This window comes from Peromyscus californicus, unplaced genomic scaffold, assembly GCF_007827085.1.
Source record: "Peromyscus californicus insignis strain IS unplaced genomic scaffold, ASM782708v3 Scaffold_7__1_contigs__length_154581171, whole genome shotgun sequence".
Classification (NCBI taxonomy): Eukaryota; Metazoa; Chordata; class Mammalia; order Rodentia; family Cricetidae; genus Peromyscus; species Peromyscus californicus.
In genome coordinates, this window is record NW_026294595.1 from 79,982,533 (window position 1) to 80,000,489 (window position 17,957).

At 39.9% G+C, this 17,957-nt stretch overlaps 1 protein-coding gene across 2 annotated transcripts in view; it reads left to right on the forward strand.

The window, feature by feature from the left end:
- Ccdc73 (coiled-coil domain containing 73) overlaps positions 1 to 17,957 on the forward strand; it is a 126,567-nt gene that overhangs the window by 15,349 nt on the left and 93,261 nt on the right. For both annotated transcript variants that reach the window (XM_052723917.1, XM_052723918.1), the window contains exon 2: positions 13,044 to 13,201. In XM_052723917.1, the coding sequence (XP_052579877.1) occupies positions 13,064 to 13,201 (138 nt within the window). In that variant the 5' untranslated portion in view covers positions 13,044 to 13,063. The remainder of the gene's footprint in view (positions 1 to 13,043; positions 13,202 to 17,957) is intronic.

Sequence of the window (17,957 nt, forward strand, 5' to 3'; positions counted from 1 at the left end):
GGCTGTCCTGGAACTCACTCTGTAAACTAGGCTGGCCTCAAACTCACAAAGATCTGCCTGCCCCTGCCTCCTGAGTGCTCGGATCAAAGGTGTGCATCACTGCTGCCCAGTCGTTTATTTTAAACTTAAAACAATCATGTGTATGTACATGTATGTGCATGCTTGTATGTGTGTGAGTGGGCATGAGGCATGTGTGGAGGGAGGTCAGGGGACAACTTTTTGGGAGTCAGCTCTTGCCTTCCACCTTGTTGAAGTAGGGTTTCTCTTGTTTCTGTCACTGTGTGAATGCTCCAGATTAGCTGACCTGTAAGTGCTTGGCTAATTCTCCTATCTTGGTCTTCCATTTTGTTGTAGGAGGGCTGGGATTACAGCTGTGCAGCATTGTGTCTGGCTTTTTAAGTAAGTTTGGAAACTGTAACTCAGGTTGTGGCAAGCACTTTGGATTTTTTTCATCCTAACGTATAGGAAGAAATACATTATAAATTTCAGAGAATATAGGGATCAAAGGAAAATATTGATGAAATTACTTTGTCATAAGTATGTACTCCATGTAAACTTTTGTAACTACTAATTTACAGAACACTTGCTTTGTACCTATGTGGTGGTTTAAATGTGCTTGACCCCCATAAGCTCATAGGGAATAGCACTATTAGGAGGTGTGGCTTTGTTGGAGTGGGTATGGCCTTGGAGGAAGTATGTCACTGTGGGAGTGGACTTTTAAGCCTCATATGTGCTCAAGCCACACCCAGTAACTCAGACTACTTCCTGTTGCCTGCAGGTCAGGATGTAGAAATCTCAGCTTCTCCAGCACCATGTCTGCCTGCATGCCACCATGCAGGCAGTCTATGATGACAATGGACTAAACCTCTAAAACTGTAAGCCAGCCCAACTAACTGTTTTTCTTTTATAAGAGTTGCCATGGTCATGGTGTCTCTTCACAGCAATAGAAACCCAAACTAAGACCACCTATAACCATTATGTGAAAGAGTGAATGAAAGAGGAACATAATAAGAGCTTATCATTAAGAAACACCCCAGTTGTGAGCTAGATTGATTATACATAAAACACCTGGTGAATCTTTAAACTGTAGAGTTCACTTTAAGCACACAGAAGAATTTAGAAAATGGAGAGGTTGGTGTGATTTAATGTGTTCAAGGGTAAGATTCCTGGAGAAAAATGAGCCTTGAGTTGGGCATGATAGACCAACCCCCACCCCCCGCCCCCTGCCTGCCCTGTCATTCTCTCTCTTTCTCTATGTGTGTATGTTTTGGGAGAGGTTGAAAACTTATTCTAGATACAGAGGTAGGAATGAATGTAGATTACAGTTAAGAAACTATAACAGAGGGAATCATTTGCCTATTGAAGGAGGAGTGGGAAAAAAAATAGAAAATGAAAACCCTGAAACTCAGAGAAGTACACTTAAGCCCTAATTGCATTGCAAAAAGAGCCATTTCAAGTTTGGAGATTGATGAGTAGTGTTTGTAAAATAATAATGAAGAAAGTTTGTGGGATAGATTGAAGTAGAATAAAAATTAAAGACATAACAAGAAAAAGCATGAGGCAATGAGGATTTAACTAGGTTACTAATGGGGAATAGTGACGTAGAATGAATCTGAGGGCCAATATGAAGGAAAAACCAACAATATGGTTTGATTTACAGAACGAAGGGGAAAGTGAAAGTGAGAATCCAAGAGAATGTGATTGAGCATGTGTGCGGGAATGGACAAGCAGGCCAAAGGAGCAGAGGGAGAGAATAAGAGAAGCAGATAGCAAAGCTCTTGTGTCCACTGGGGATTTAAATATGTGACACCACTGGAAAAGATGAATTTAGAAAAATTTGTGAAGGAAGACAAATCGCAGACTGTTTCACTAAACGTGGGCTGAAAAAATGCTCCCGAATCCTTGGGTGATTGCTAAAGATGCACTGGGAATCACTCACGTGGTAGACGTGATAGAACTGTGGAGTTGGAAGTCACTATTCTAGAACTGTTAGTTTGTCTGTAGTCATGTTGCTTCCTGTTAACAGATTTGTTAATATCAGCTAATTGCCAATCTGTTGCTCTTTAAATAGTAGAGGATCATTGATCAGTGTCTAGGTAAGTGAGGTAAATCCATTTAATGTCTGACTAATATTTAAGCTTTTATAATACTTCCCATCCTAGAAGACACAACATGGCCAAAATAAATGAGCTCCTCTTCTCAGAAAGCAGGAAATGAAGAAATAGGGCTTAAAAATTAGCACATGATTAGTACATAAATTTAGATACTGCTGAGTGTTATAAAAAGTAGGACAATGTACTAATGGGTCAGTAGGTATGGTCCATACTGAAGTGGCAGTTTATATGATGAAATAGGAAATTGGTTTTGAAATCTTGTTTGAAACTTTAGGTTAAACATGGTAGACTAACCACATTAAATTTTCTCTGCCACACTTGTAATGTTTAAAAGTATTCTAACTCATAAACAAGAGGGAACAAGAAGTGATTCAAAAGTTTTTGTTAGAGGGGCTGGAGAGATTGTTCAGTGGTTAAGAGCATTGGCTACTCTTCCAGAGGACCAAAGTTCTATTCCCAGCACCCACATGGCAGTTTAGAGCCATCTGTAACTCCAATACCAAGGGATCCAGTGCCCTCTCTGGCCTCCACCAGCACTGCGTACATGTGGTTCACAGACATACAGGCAGGCAGACTACCAATACACAGAATAAAAAGGAAGGCAAAACCCCAAACAGCAAAACAGAACAAAATCCGTGCATCTATTTGTATATAGAAGTATTTGTATAAAAGAGTACTTTCCAGCAAGTAGATAGCAGAGTGGTATGATTGGCTTAAAAGTTTGGAAGTAGGCTTGACTCTTGGAAACACCAAGTATTCTGAAAAGTGTAGGTAAGATTTGCTCACAATAGGGCAATTTTATTGAAAATTTATGAATATTATGTGAATCTTCCCAGGCTTTCTGCCCCAAGGATATGGAAGTTGATGCTCTGAAAAAAATTGAATTGTGGCAATAATGACAGAGGTACACCATCTATGACAGATGATGTGCCTTGGGGCTGAAAATGAAAACTGAGTAAAAATCTCACTGAACTTTGGAAAGCTTACATCCTAACTTTCATGCATCTATCAGAATGTATACTGCCCTTTACCCTCTCTTTCACTTCAAGAGACTAGTGAATTCTCTGGAAAAGATGAAAAGCCTGAGAGAAAACTTGTTTACCTATTAACATTGGAGGGAGAAACCCCTATTCTATTTTTGTTACCTGATCAGCCTGTCAGTCAATTAGCCTTTCCTCAGTGTTTCCATTGATATTTTTACCGCATGCTTCCACTAAAAAAGAAAAAAAAGTTACCCCAGCTCTATTGAGGTAGATTTTCCATGCTGTATAGTTCATTCAGAGTATGCAGTCTGTCTGATTATTTTTAGTGTATTCAGTTGTACAACTGTCACCACAAACAGTTCTAGAACATTTCCTTCAAAGAAACCTCATACCCATTGGTAGTCAGTCCTAAGTCCCCCATAACTCCCCTCTCACCTTGCCCTAAGCAACCGTTGATCCACATTCTGTGTCTATGAGTTTGCCTATTCTGGACATTTCATGTAAATGGAACAAAACACATCTCTGTTGATTATATTCCTGTAATGTATATACTGTCTGAAGTTAATCAAACCTTTATTCTTTCTTGTATAATATTGTAGCTTATATTGATTTCTTTCATTTCTCTTCAGATTTTGATAAGCTTCTTTTACACCCTTCCTTTCTGTTTATTTCATCTTCACGATACAGTACTGTTGTCCTTTTATTAGTTAGAGGTAAGTTTACTGACATGGTTGCCGTCATTTTTATTATTCTCTTAGACTGTTTCCAACTTTCATCTCAGATTGGTTTCATTCTTTTAAAATTCTTTTGTGATGTTCTGTCAAATTTTCTGTTTCATTTTCTCTGAAATTCCATTTTTCCTCATGAAAATGTCTTATTTAGCTATGGTGGTGGCGCACGCCTTTAATCCCAGCACTTGGGAGGCAGAGGCAAGTATATCTCTAGGAATTCCAGCTGGCCAGGGCCACATAGTGAGACCCTGTCTTAAAAAGGGTCTTTTGCAATTTCCTTTCTTTTTTCATTCATTTAAAAATATTTCATTTTGTGCATATGAGTGTTTTGCCTTCCTCTATGTCTGTGTATAGTGAGTGTGCCTTTAGCCGGCAGAAATCAGGAGAGTGTTGGATCCCCTGGGACTGGAGTTACACATGGTTGTGAACTACCATGTGGGTGCTGAAAACTGAACCCAGGTCTTCTGCAAGAGCAGGTGCTTTTAACCTCTGAGTCATCTCTTTTGCCTCTTTCTCTCTTTTTTTATTCTTAAACATACTTTTCCTGAAACAGATTTGTAATTCTGTGAAATTCACACTTTTTTTTCTCTTTGAGACAGAGTTTTTATGTGTAGCTTTGTGCCTTTCCTGGAACTCACTTGGTAGCCCAGGCTGGCCTTGAACTCACCGAGATCCGCCTGGCTCTGCCTCCCAAGTGCCACCACTGCCCGGCTCGAAATTCACACTTTTAAAACATATAACTCAATAGTTTTGTAGTAAATTCTAAAAATTGTGCAACTACTACCACCACTATCAAATTCCAGAGCATTCTATCATCTCAAAAAGACTCATTTCCTGTCTCCCCTTGTGTCTGGCAACCACTTATCGATTCCTGTCTGTATAGATTTGCCAGTTCCAGATGTTTCATGTAAATGGAATCAAATAACACCTGGCCTTTTGTGTTTAGTTTTTTTTACTGAGCATAATGATGTTTAGGTCTGTCCATCTTATAGCAGGTACCAAAATCTTATTCTTTTTTATGGCATGTTCTGGTCTACTATGCAGATAGGCTGCATTTTGTCATTTTGTTTATCCGTTCATCAATTGATGGGCGTTTGAGTTGTTTCTACTTTTTACTTCTTGTGACTAATGCTGTGATGAATAGTCATACACAATCTTTTTGATAGAGATTTCCATTTTTACTGGACTTATGCCTAGGGGTAGAATGCTGGGTCATGTTGTAGCTCCATGTTTAGCCTTTTGAGGAACTGCCAAACTATTTTTCAGAGTGGCTCAATGATTTTATATTCCCACCAGCAATGTAAGTGATAAGTTTTCCTTAACAAGTCTGTGTGTGTGTGTGTGTGTGTGTGTGTGTGTGTGTGTATGTGCGCACATGCATTGGGAGAGGTGTTTGGAGTTGAATCTAGGACCTTACACATACTAGATAAGCACTCTGCTACTGAGCTACATATCTCTTTTTTTAAATTTATTCAGCTGTATTATCTTAATATATCTGAGATAGTATCTCTTTGTGGTTTTGATTTTTATCATCTTACTGAGTAATGATAGTAAATATATTTCATGTTGATACTGGCCACATGTACACTATACTACACACATGCACACATACAAACATATATGCTTTGGAGGTAAATTTTATTCTAATCCCATGGCTTTTGTGTGTGTGTGTGTGTGTGTGTGTGTGTGTGTGTGTGTGTGGTTTGATCATACGAAGCTATTATATATTCAAAGTAAAAATTTTTTTGTCAAATATATGCTTTGCAAATATTTTTCTCACTTCATAGATTGCCTTTATTTTATTATGTTCTTTAAAGTACAAACATTTTAAATTTTTATGAATCCAGTCTGCAAAACCAGATATCCTTATGTTGTTCTTGTTCATTTTCTTAAAGGGAAAATTCTAAGCCTTTTGCAATTCAGTATTTTATTAATTACTTTTATTATTGCTGTGACCAAAAGAGCTCACAAGAAACAACTTTATGGAAGGAAGGGTTTATTTTGGCTTTTGGTTTCCATCGTGGTGGGGAAGGTCGCTCAATGGAGACAGTGAGGCTCCAGATGTGGTGCCAGGATCTTGTAGCAGGTATTCATTTTTACACGGCATTGATCCGAAAGGAGGGTTGGGCTGTGGTCCTCAAGACCCATCCCACAATGACACTCATCCTGCAGCTAGGCCCTACGTCCTGAAGGCCCACAAATTCATCCCAGTAGTACCACAGCTGGGAACTAAACATTCCAACACAAGAGCCTGTGGGTAGCTCACATTAAAATCATAGACATTTGCTGTCAGTGGTGAATTTTTCATAGATTCCCTCTATTAGGCTGAAATTCCTGCCTATCCTTAGTTTGTTGAGGACTTTATCATGAGAAGGTATTGGACTTTGTCAAACACTTTTCTTACATTTATTAAGGGGATCCTATTGTTTTTTCCTTTATCCCATCAATGTGGTTTATTACAGTGAATGATTTTTTTTAACGTATCAAACCAGCTTTATATTCCTTGGATAAACGCTACTTGATTATGATGTGTAATTCCTGTTGTGTATTGGTAGAATTTTATTGAGCATTTACATGTTCTTATTCCTACAAACTGTTGATTTATGATTTTCTTCCCTGTGAAATATTTGTCTTGTTTCTGCATGAAAATAATATTGGCTTTGTAAAGTTAATTAGTAGTGTGTTTTCTTCTCTATTGTTCCCCTGAAAAGTTTTGTGTATTTATTCTTTAAATTTTTGGTAAAATTTACCAGTAAACAATCTGGTCCTGAGCTTTTTATTTTGTGAGAAATTTTCTAATCACTAATTTGGTCTTCTTAATCTTGAAAGGTTTATGTAAATTTTTGTCTTGAGTCAGTTGGGAAGTTTATCTGCTTTGAGGAATTGTCCCATTTATTCATGATACCTCATTTGTTGTTAACATTCTTTTTTTATAGTAATATGATAAAATGATTCAGTTCTCCCTATGGGCGTTTGGCTCAGAGCAGAGCAGTGTCCAGTACCATTAAAGTTCTATTAATGTCAGTCAACACCCATTTTAATGTTTGAGAAGCTTGGATTTGAGGGCTGATTTGACTACCTTGTTTTCAGCCGTTGGACTATTCTTTGGTATGGTGCCTCTCCATCCTGATGGGAGCTTGTTCAGCAAAGCAACTCCTTTTTAACAGCTGCTCAGACCCCCCCATGGCAACTGCTTTGACCACTCTATGGATGTGTTCAGAAAGCTCCCCAGTATGTGGCTCTAGAAGGCACTACAACTGTTCAAACAGCTTGGGCCAGGCCTTTTGCCATCGCCAAGCTCAGGTCACTCTTAGCAGCCATTTTCGTCTAGGCCAGTGTGGGAGTGCTTTCCATGGTGACCCAGCAGAAGACCTATAATGGGGCAAACACAATCCTCTGTTTGCACGAAGGGGTCAATGGAGTGACTGGTGCAAAACTCCCCTGCCATACACCCCCTTACTGGCTACATAAGCAGACTCTGACTTCCTTTTCAAGCCATCCTGGTACTGCCCTCTTATGTGCCTCCTGGTGGTGTATATTAGCTTCATTAAAAAGATTTTCTGATCTTAGCCATTCTGACAGGCGTAAGGTGGTATCTCAGAGTTGTTTTGATTTGCATTTCCCTGATGATTAGGGATGATGAGCAATTCCTTAAATGTCTTTCGGCCATTTGAGTTTCCTCTGTTGAGAATTCTCTGTTTAGTTCTATAGCCCATTTCTTAATTGGACTGTTGGGCATTTTGATGTCTAATTTCTTGAGTTCCTTATATATTCTGGATATCAGTCCTCTGTCAGATGTGGGGTTGGTGAAGATCTTTTCCCATTCTGTAGGCTGTCGCTTTGCCTTGTTGACCGTATCCTTTGCTCTACAAAAGCTTCTCAGTTTCAAAAGGTCCCATTGATTGATTGTTTCTCTCAGAGTCTGTGCTACTGGTGTTCTATTTAGGAAGTAGTCTCCAATGCCAATGCGTTCAAGACTACTTCCTACTTTCTCTTCTAGCAGGTTCAGAGTAGCTGGATTTATGTTGAGGTCCTTGATCCACTTGGACTTAAGTTTTGTGCACGGTGATAGATATGGATCTATTTGCAGCCTTCTACATGTTGATATCCAGTTTTGCCAGCACCATTTGTTGAAGATGCTTTCTTAAGACACCTTATGCTGGAGAGGATGTGGAGCTAGGGGAACTCTCCTCCACTGCTGGTGGGAATGCAAGCTTGTACAACCACTTTGGAAATCAATATGGCGCTTTCTTAGAAAATTGGGAATCAATCTCCCCCAAGATCCAGCTATACCACTCTTGGGCATATACCCAAGAATTGCTCAACCACACCATAAGAGCACTTGTTCAGCTATGTTCATATCAGCATTGTTTGTAATAGCCAGAACATGGAAACAACCCAGATGCCCTTCAACTGAAGAATGGATAAACAAAATGTGGTACATATACACAATGGAATACTACTCAGCAGAAAAAAACAATGGCATCATGAGGTTTGCAGACAAATGGATGGATCTAGAAAAAATCATCCTGAGTGAGGTAACCCAGACTCAGAAAGACAAACATGGTATGTACTCACTCATAGCAGGATACTAGACATGAAACAAGGATGAATTGTCTGCTACTCACATCACCAGGGAGGCTACCCGGAAAACAGGACCCCAAGAAAGACACAGGGATCGCCCAATGACAGAGAAATGGAATGAGATCTACATGAACAGCCTGGACATGAGTGGGGGTAATGAAAGGCGAGGGTCGAGGGAAAGAGAGCTTGGGGGAGCGGGAGATCCCAGCTGGATCAACAACAGAGAGGGAGAACAAGGAATAGGAGACCATGGTAAATGAAGACCACATGAGAACAGGAAGAAGCAAAGTGCTAGAGAGGCCCACAGAAATCCACAAAGATACCCACACAACAGACTGCCGGCAATGGTCGAGAGACAGCCCGAACTGACCTACTCTGGTGATGGGATGGCCAAACACCCTAATTGTTGTGCTAGAAACCTCATCCAACTACTGAGGGATCTGGATGCAGAGATCCATGACTAGGCCCTGGGTGGATCTCTGGGAGTCCAATTAACGAGAATGAGGAGGGTTTATATGAGTGAGAATTGTTGAGACCAAGGTTGGATAAAGCACAGGGACAAATAGCCAAATGAATGGAAACACATGAACTATGAACCAATGGCTGAGGGGTCCACACTGGATCAGGCCCTCCGAATGGGTGAGACAGTTGATTGGCTTGATCTGTTTGGGAGGCATCCAGGCAGTGGGACCAGATCTTGTGCTCATTGCATGAGTTGGCTGTTTGAAACCTGGGGCCTATGCAGGATTGTTTGGCTCGGCCTGGGAGGAGGGGACTAGACCTACCTGGACTGAGTCTACCAGGTTGACCTCAGTCTGTGGGGAAGGCTTTGCCCTGGAGGAGATGGGAATGGGGGGGGGGCGTTGGGGGGAAGGTGAGGGGGACGGGAGGGGGGAGAACAAGGGAATCCGTGACCGATATGTAGAACTGAATTGTATTGCAAAATAAATTAAAATAAATTAAAAAAAAAAAAAAGATTTTCTGTCGTGGTCTTTTCTCCTTTTGGTCTTTATCATTAGTAGAGCAGGCTGAGTTGGTAACATGGAAACAGTGAGAGCAGATCAGTAGCTGTGGCAAAGGCAGCAATGGTAACGGTGGCAGTTGTGGCTGCAGGAGGAGTGGTGGCAGCAGCAGCAGTAGTCTTTAGAGCATGGCTGGAGAGTTCTGAAGAGCAGTAGGGAAGAAGCAGTGAGGAGCAGAGATGCTGGGGCAGACACCAAAGGCTGTGGGTCCAGTTGTTGGAAGGATTCCAGGGATGTGCCAAGCTTGAAGGGCCAAAGGTCCTGAAACCCAGGGCCTGAGAGCTATAGCACTGGCTGCGGTCAAAGGCAGTAGTTCTGACACTGCTGACAGGAGAGCCGTAATAGTTGCCACTGTAGCAGCTGAGAGTCCCAGCACCCAGGCTTTCCCAGGGATTGTAACATGCAGTCACTTTTTGCTGTTGCTGCTCACTGCCACCTGAAGTCGGTAATGACAAGAGCTGGCAAGTGTCAGGGACACTGGTGGTTAAAAGCCAGGGCAATAAGCTTCTAGCTGATTATCTAGAGCAGTAACTCACTGGCTTCGAAACTGTGCTGTAGCAGGCCTCTGACTCTTGGACCTGAGGTTGTAAACCTCAAGGATGCTGGTCTAGGTCCTGGGTCCTGGGTCCTCCAGGGTCCTGGGTCCTCCAGGGTCTAGGGCTGCCAAACTAGAAGAACCTCTTCACTTCTTCACAACTTCTAATCAGGTAGAACAGGACCCAGGCTGCCCATGACATCAGCAACATTCTCTCATTCATCCTTGATTTCGCCATCTGAATCTTGTTTCCCTTATTCTTGAAAAGCCTACCTAAACATTTGTCAGTTTTTAAAACATTTTTTAAAAAGCTTTTTTTGCATCATTAACAGTTTTCTCTTTCTAGTATCTGTTTCATTTATTTCTGCTCTGTCTTTGTAATTTTACCTTTGATATCGCAGGACATGTTGGGTGACACATGATAATTTTTGGTAATTTTATATAAATCTTATTTCTCTATCTCTCTTTCTGTGTGTATGTGTGTGTTTATGTGTTATATATATGTGATTATGTGGGTCTGTGCATGTGGAGACCAGAGGTCAATGTTGGGTGTCTTCCTCAGTTGTTTTCCACTTTATTTTTTGAGACAGGGCCTTTTACTGAACCTGGGGATCACTGATTTAGCTAGGCTGGCTGGCCAGTGATCTCCAGGGATCTTCCTGTTGCCATCATCCCAGTTCTGGGATTATAGACATGTGCCACTGTGCCTAGGTTTTATGTGGGTGCTGGGGAGTCCAAACTCAGGTCTGTATGTTTGCATAGCAAGTACTTTACTGACTGAGCTACCTCTCCAGCTTCTGAGTGTTCTACTTCTTTTTTTTTTAAATTTTTTAATTTTTTGGTTTTTTCAAGACAGGGTTTCTCTGTGTAGCTTTGCGCCTTTCCTGGTACTCGCTTTGGAGACCAGGCTGGCCTCGAACTCAACAGAGATCCACCTGCCTCTGCCTCCCGAGTGCTGGGATTAAAGGTGTGCGCCACCACCGCCCGGCCCTGTGTTCTACTTCTTTATTAATAATTTGCTTTGCTTTATTTATTATTGGAGTCTCCTGTTACTATAATAGAATTCTCTGTTGTTACTTTCAATTCCGCCAGTTGTTGTTTAATATAATTTGGTGCTCCAATTGTTTAGGTGCATGAATATTTAAAATTTTTGTATCCTCTTTGTAGATTGGTCATTTTTTGCTTTAAGATGCAGTGTCTTGAGTAAGCATAGTGTGATGGCTATTCTTGATTGTCAGCTTTACACACCTGGGAAGAGGAAACCTCAACTGAAGAATTGCCTCTATCAGATAGGCCTGTAGACATATCTGTGGGGAATTTTCTTGATTGCTGATTGGGTTGGGGACAGCCTAACCTACTGTGTGCCACCCCTAGGCAACTTGTGTTGGGAAGATAGATGAGAAAGCCAGTTGGCAGCATTCCTCCATGGTCTCTGCTTTAGTTCCTGCCTCCAGGCTCCTGCCTTGAGTTCCTGCTTTGGCTTTTCTCCATAATGGACTGTATCCTGTAAACTGAGACAAACTTTTTCCTCCCCAAGTTACTTTGGTCATGGTGTTTATCACAGCAACAGAAAACAAACAAGAATACACATTATCACTGTAAGTGATAATACTCTGAAAATATCAATCTTTTTTTCTCTGATTGGTTTTAAGATTTTTTTCACATTATTTTAGGTTACTTCACTATGATAACTGAGTGTTGATTTTTTATTTACTAACTGTGGTCAATCTTTTTCAAACATATCAGTTATCTTTTTTTAATTATGTATTTTAGAAAATAGATATTTCAATGAATTAAAAGTCTGCCAGTGGCACATACTTATAATCCAGGCATTTGAGAGGCTGAGTTAAGAGTATTGGAAGAGTGAAGCTAACCTCGATACAGTGGGAGACCCTGTCTTAACAACAACAACATGCTGTTTGATTGATAATTTCAAGATTGGCTTTATTTCTTTCAACGTAGTGAGTCTAGTTGCCTTATATGTGCTAGTATAGTGCATATCTGCTTCTCTTGTCACTTGTTTCTGCTGGTTCTTATAATGTCATACAGCTTTCTTTCCCTGACTGACTTTGTGTGCTGTTTATTGACTCGGAAAAACTGTGTGTGAAGATTCCAGGATAAAGGGAGGAGCTTTATTTGCTTCTTCAAAGTTCTTCAGGACATTACTAATGTGGAAGCATTTAAAATTGTATTAATAGTTTGAAGTTTCTTTCACTTAACAAATGTATCTGAAATTAAGAAAAGTGTTTGCTAGAGGTTAACACTAGGAGAAGAGAATGTGGCCACAAAGAGGCCTGTGATAATGGTAGGAATCTGCATTTTGATTATGATCATAGTAACAATAAATGTGCATAGAAGTATGTATATATACACAAATCCATGTATCACTGGTAGATTTCTAATAAACTGTATGGATTGTACCAATATCAGATATACAATTTAAATATTGTACCATTGTTATACAAGATAGTAATACTGGAGATGACTGAATGGATGGTCCATAGGACTTCCCTGTGCTTATCTTTGCAACTGCCTTTGAACTTATAATTATTTCAGATTGAAAAATTGAAAAAGTTTCTTTTAACCTGACTCATACACTTTATCAATTGAGATGTTTAAATACCTGGGTTTTTAATAAAAGGCCAAAGGCCTCTTCCAATTTTATTGAGTCTAAAGTTTGCATTGCTAATTAGTGTGAGCATTATCTTTGAAAAGTAGCTTCATGTGAAAGCAAAGTTTAGAAAGAGAATGTGTGGCATCACACTTCTGGTGAAGGGTCAAGCCTTGTCTGCAATATTAGGAACCCAGCCTTTACAATTTTGGAGTGTAGGGGCAGAAAGTGTAGCCTTAAAGAGTACTCAGGTACCAGAAAAATCCTTAAACCATGAGAAGTAGAATAGAGTCATTGATGCTGAGTGTCTTTCTATGAATATTGGAGTATGAGGGATAGCAACATTGTTATTTAGTGTTGAACCTGGAGGATTATAGGATAATATTTTTATGGTAATTGTGTTTTTTCTAGAAAAACATAGATAAATAATCTTTTTAAAGTTAAAACTCTTTTTGAATTGCAGAAAATAAAATAAATATTAACATGGAGGATAGTTTCAACACCAGATCATCATCATCTACCTTCGTTCTTCAGAGTTCTTCAGAGACAATGGCTTCTATCCAGCTCCTGGATTTCAGAACAAGTTTACTTGAAGCACTAGAAGAGCTGCGTATGAGAAGGGTGAGTCCCTCTTAAAGTTTTAAACAGAAAGCCTTGATTTTTTTCCAGGCTTTTTTAAAAATTATTTTTTATTTTTTTATTTTCAAGAAGCCCAAACAACCTCTTATTTATAAAGAAAAAAAAATATAACTGTGGAGTTGGTTCTCTTCTCCCTCTCCTACTTGGGTTCTAGGGGGCAGGAGAGGGAGAGGGATAAAGAGAGCCTAAACAATTATAAAAGGTACTGGCTTTAGCAGATGTGCTGGCTAGTTTTTATGTCCACTTGACACCTAAGGTCATCTGAGAATAAGACATCTTAATTGAGATTGGCCTGTAGGCAGGTCTGCAGGGCATTTTCTTAATGTAGGAGGGCCCAGCTCACCCTGGGGAGTGCCACCCCTGGGCAGATAGTTCTGGATAGTATAAGAATCTGAGCAAGCAGCTGGGCAGTGGTGGCGCACGCCTTTAATCCCAGCACTCTGGAGGCAGAGCCAGGCAGATCTCTGTGAGTTCGAGATTCAGGACAGGCTCCAAAAGCTACTCAGAGAAACCCTGTCTCAAAAAACCAAAAAAAAAAAAAAAAAAAAAAGGAATCTGAGCAAGCTAGAGAGAGCAGGCAGGTAAGCAGCTGTCCTTCCTGCTTCCAGGTTCCTGCCATCATGTCCTGCCTTGACTTTCCTGGACTACAGGCTATAAGATTAAATAAACTCTTTCAGGTTACCTTTGGTCATGGTGTTTATGCTGGCTAATTTTATGTCAGATTGACACAAGCTGGAGTTATCTGAGAAGAGGGAACCTCAACTGAGAAAATGCCTTCATAAGATCCAGCTGTAGGCAAGCCTGTGAGGCATTATCTTGATTAGTGATTGATGTGGGAAGTCCCGGCCTATTGTGGTGTCATCCCTGGGCTGATGGTCCTGGGTTCTATGAGAAAGCAGGCTGAGCAAGCAACACACTTTCACAGCCTCTGTGTCTGCTTCTGCATCCATGTATCTGCCTTGTTTAAGTTCTTTGTCTTCTATGATGAACTGTTATATGGAAGTGTAAGTGCAATAAACCCTTTCCTACCCAAGTTGCTTTTGGCTGTGGTGTTTCATTACAGCAATATTAACTCTTAAGACAGTGTTTCTACTACAGCAATGGAAACCCTAAAACAGCAAGATAGCTGTATAATGCAAAACTTCAAAAGCATCCTCTTCCTGAGGTTGTGCTGATCTAAGTCTGAATACTGTATTGTTAACTCTGTTATCGGGTAGACTACAGCTACTTCTGGAAAGAAGAAAATGAACAAAAGCCACTGTAGCAATGATCTCAGATTTTGGCTTGGCTTTGTTGTGGTTTGTTTTTTGTTTTCATCTAATGTTCATTATTGACCAGCCACTCTCTTAGGTACTTTGTTGTTAGAATTTCTCTTCTTTCTTTCTTTTTAAATTTTAAAACTTAACATCTTCTAAAAGATTATTTTGTGTATATAAGTAAGTGCCCTATCTGCATGTATGCCTTTATGCCAGAAGAGGGCATCAGATCCCATTATAGGTGGTTGTGAGCCACCATGTAGTTGCTGGGAATTGAACTCAGGACCTTTAGAAGAGTAGCCAGAGCTCTTAACTTCTGAGCCATATCTCCAGCCCCAAGTAAGTATTCTGTTTAAAAATTTTTTTTTGAGATAGGGTTTCTCTGTGTAACAGTCTTGGTTGTCCTGGAACTCACTTTGTAGACCAGGCTGGTCTCAAACTCACAGAGTTCTGCCTGCCTCTGCCTCTTGAGTGCTGGGATTAAAGGTGTGCACTATCACTACCTGGCTAGTATTTCTTTTAACATCTGCAAAATCTCATATTCTAGACAAGGAAGCCAACACTCCTGTTCTGAAAATAAGCTACAAGTGAGAAAAAAACCTGAAACATTATAAACCTTGTTCTAAGTTTTAAAATTATGGAAATTTTCTACTATAAATTTCATGTCATGTAAGTTGCATATTAGCATAACATTTTATATAAAAATCATATAAAAGTTATCTATTAGTGTAACAAAAATGTGTTTAAAGAAGAAATGTGTTTAAAAGTGTAGAAAAGGCTTGGGTAAGCATTATAAAGAAATATTTTGATAAATTTAAAATGCTGCCTTTCCCTAAGTGAAACAACTTTGAGACACTAAAACTTAAATGTTTTATGTTTTAAATATTATATTTTGTTTGCTATTTCCAGCTTAAAATTCATGACTCTTTAAATGTCTTCTGAGGGCCTGGGGAGCACTGGGTTTGAGCCCCAACACCCATTAACACCACATGTGGTAGCTCAAGCAGTTAATCCCAGGGAGATGGAGTCAAGAGGTCATAAGTTCAAGGTCATCCTTGGCTACATAGTGAGTTAGAAGCAAGCATGGGATGCATAACATCCTGTTTCAAACAAAGAAACTTTTGCTATATTTAAGGTTAGTAAAAGAACAGTGGGTATATTTATTTAGTGTGTGTATGTGCATAGGTGTGTATGTATTTATGCATACATGTAGGGGCCAGAGGTCAAACTTAATTTTTTAAAAAAATATATGTGCACAAACATGTTTTTTTTTAAGATGGTTCACAGAGATTACCTGCCTCCCAAGTGCAAAGATTAAAAATGTGAGCCACCATACCCAGTTTTAATTCATATTTTTGTTAATTCTTTGAGAATATTGTACATTTTTTTTTGTTTTTTTGAGACAGGGTTTCTCTGAGTAGCTTTGGAACCTTTCCTGGAAATCACTCTGTAGCCCAGGCTGGCCTCGAACTCACAGAGATCCGCCTGCCACTGCCTCCTGAGTGCTGGGATTAAAGGTGTGCACCACCACCACCCAGTGAGAATTTTGTATATTTTACTTAAAAATTTATTTGTTGTTTTATTTTATGTGTATGAATGTTTGCCTGCATGTATGTGTGTACATGTATGCTTGGTGCCCACAGTGAAGTAGGAATCAGATCCCCTAGAAGTGAAGTAATAGACAGCTGTGATCAACCATATGGGTACTGGGAATTCAACCTAGGTTCTTTGGAAGAGTAACCAGTGCTCTTAACTGCTGAGCTATTTCTCTAGCCCCTTTATATATGCTTGTATGTATGGCCATCAGCTGGAATGTGTCCCATCTATGAGAAGCCACACCATTAAGGAAAACTAACTTTCCCTCTCCTGGAAGATATAGCTCCTCATCTAGGGGTGGGATTTCTTGACTGCTACCCTTTATATGCTGGAATTTTGTCAAGCTTGAGCTTGCATAGGTCTTGTATATCCTTTCACAACCACTGTGAATTTTTTTGTGCAACTACCTTGTTATGTCTGGAAAACAGTTTTGTCATCTGCTGCCTCTGGCTCTTACAGTCTTTTCTTCCCATTTTCTGTTACAGATGTCCCATGTAGGTCTGAGCCCTCTGCAGTGTAGGCTGAAGTTTCTGTCCTGCAAGCTGCTTCCAAGTCATCACACAGAGGCCTAATATTAATTATAAATGCTTGGCCCATAGCTCAGGCTTATTACTAGCTAACATTTACATTTCAATTAATCCATATTTTTATCTATGCTTTACCCTGTGGCTTGGTGCCTTTTCTCTTTTCTTGCTTCTCTCTGTATCTGCTTCCTGCTCCTCTGACTCTGCCCTTCTTCTTCCCAGAATTCTGTTTGACTCTCCCTCTAACCTTATCCTGTCCAGCTATTAGCCAGTCAGCTTCTTTATTAAACCAATGATGGCGACATATATTCACACAGTGTAAAGGAATATTCCACACTGGAGTCTCTTATTCTCTGAACCTTGCCAACTGTGGGTCTCATGTTTATTGCCATCTAGTACAAAAAAGAAGCCTCTCTAATGATGTTTAAGAAATGCACTAATCTATGGGTATAACAATTAGTCATTAGGAGTAGGTTTAATACTATATTCCTTTTGAAGATTAAGAGCAGTAGGCTGTCCCTTATGGCTTATGACCTTTCTACCCATGTGTTCTTGGCCTCAATAATGGTGACAGGTATGGGTTCCATCTTGGGAACTGGCCTAAAACCCTAGACAGGGGTTAGTTACTCCCATGACATTCATACCACTATTGTACTGGTGAGCATATCTAGTCAGGTTGGTCATTATTGTAGCTCATAGGTTTCATAGCTGGGTAAAATTGATGCTTACTTTTTCCCTCTGGTAGTATGCTTAGCACTTTCCAGCACTGAAAACTTGCCATGGTCTAGATGTGGGATGAAGCTTTCAGGTCAATAGCAGTTTGATTTCTTCATGTTCTGTGACTCAAGTATGTGGCATCTTCAGCAATAGGGTCTTGCCATTAAGTTCTGGAGGGTAACTAAGAGCCAACACTGCACTCTTTGGGGCAGTATATGGGATTTCGCTGGCCAACAGCTACAATAGAAGTAGCCCATTTCAGACATTGGATTTTTTGTTAGCCTGTGATTTTTAGTTGAGGCATTGTTGTCCTGCTATAGGGTAACTCCATGAACTCTTTTTATATATGCATATGTTTCTATTTTAGAAAGGTTTTGCAGAAGTAGTTTTCATCTGACTTTTTCGAAGTCTTTAGTCTTAGTTACCCCTCCCTGTATTCCCTACTCTACCCTGCCCTCCCATGTCCCAAACTGTTTAATCTTTCCTGCTTCCTTATTCCACTTTCCCTTTATCTCACTGTGTTCTTTCTTTCTTTCCCTGAAAGATCTATTTTTGTGATCTCTGTGGGTATTTCAAATGAAACACATGAATTTACTTTTTTTTTTTTTTTTGCCACAAGTGGTGCTGCAGGCCTTTATTTTTAAA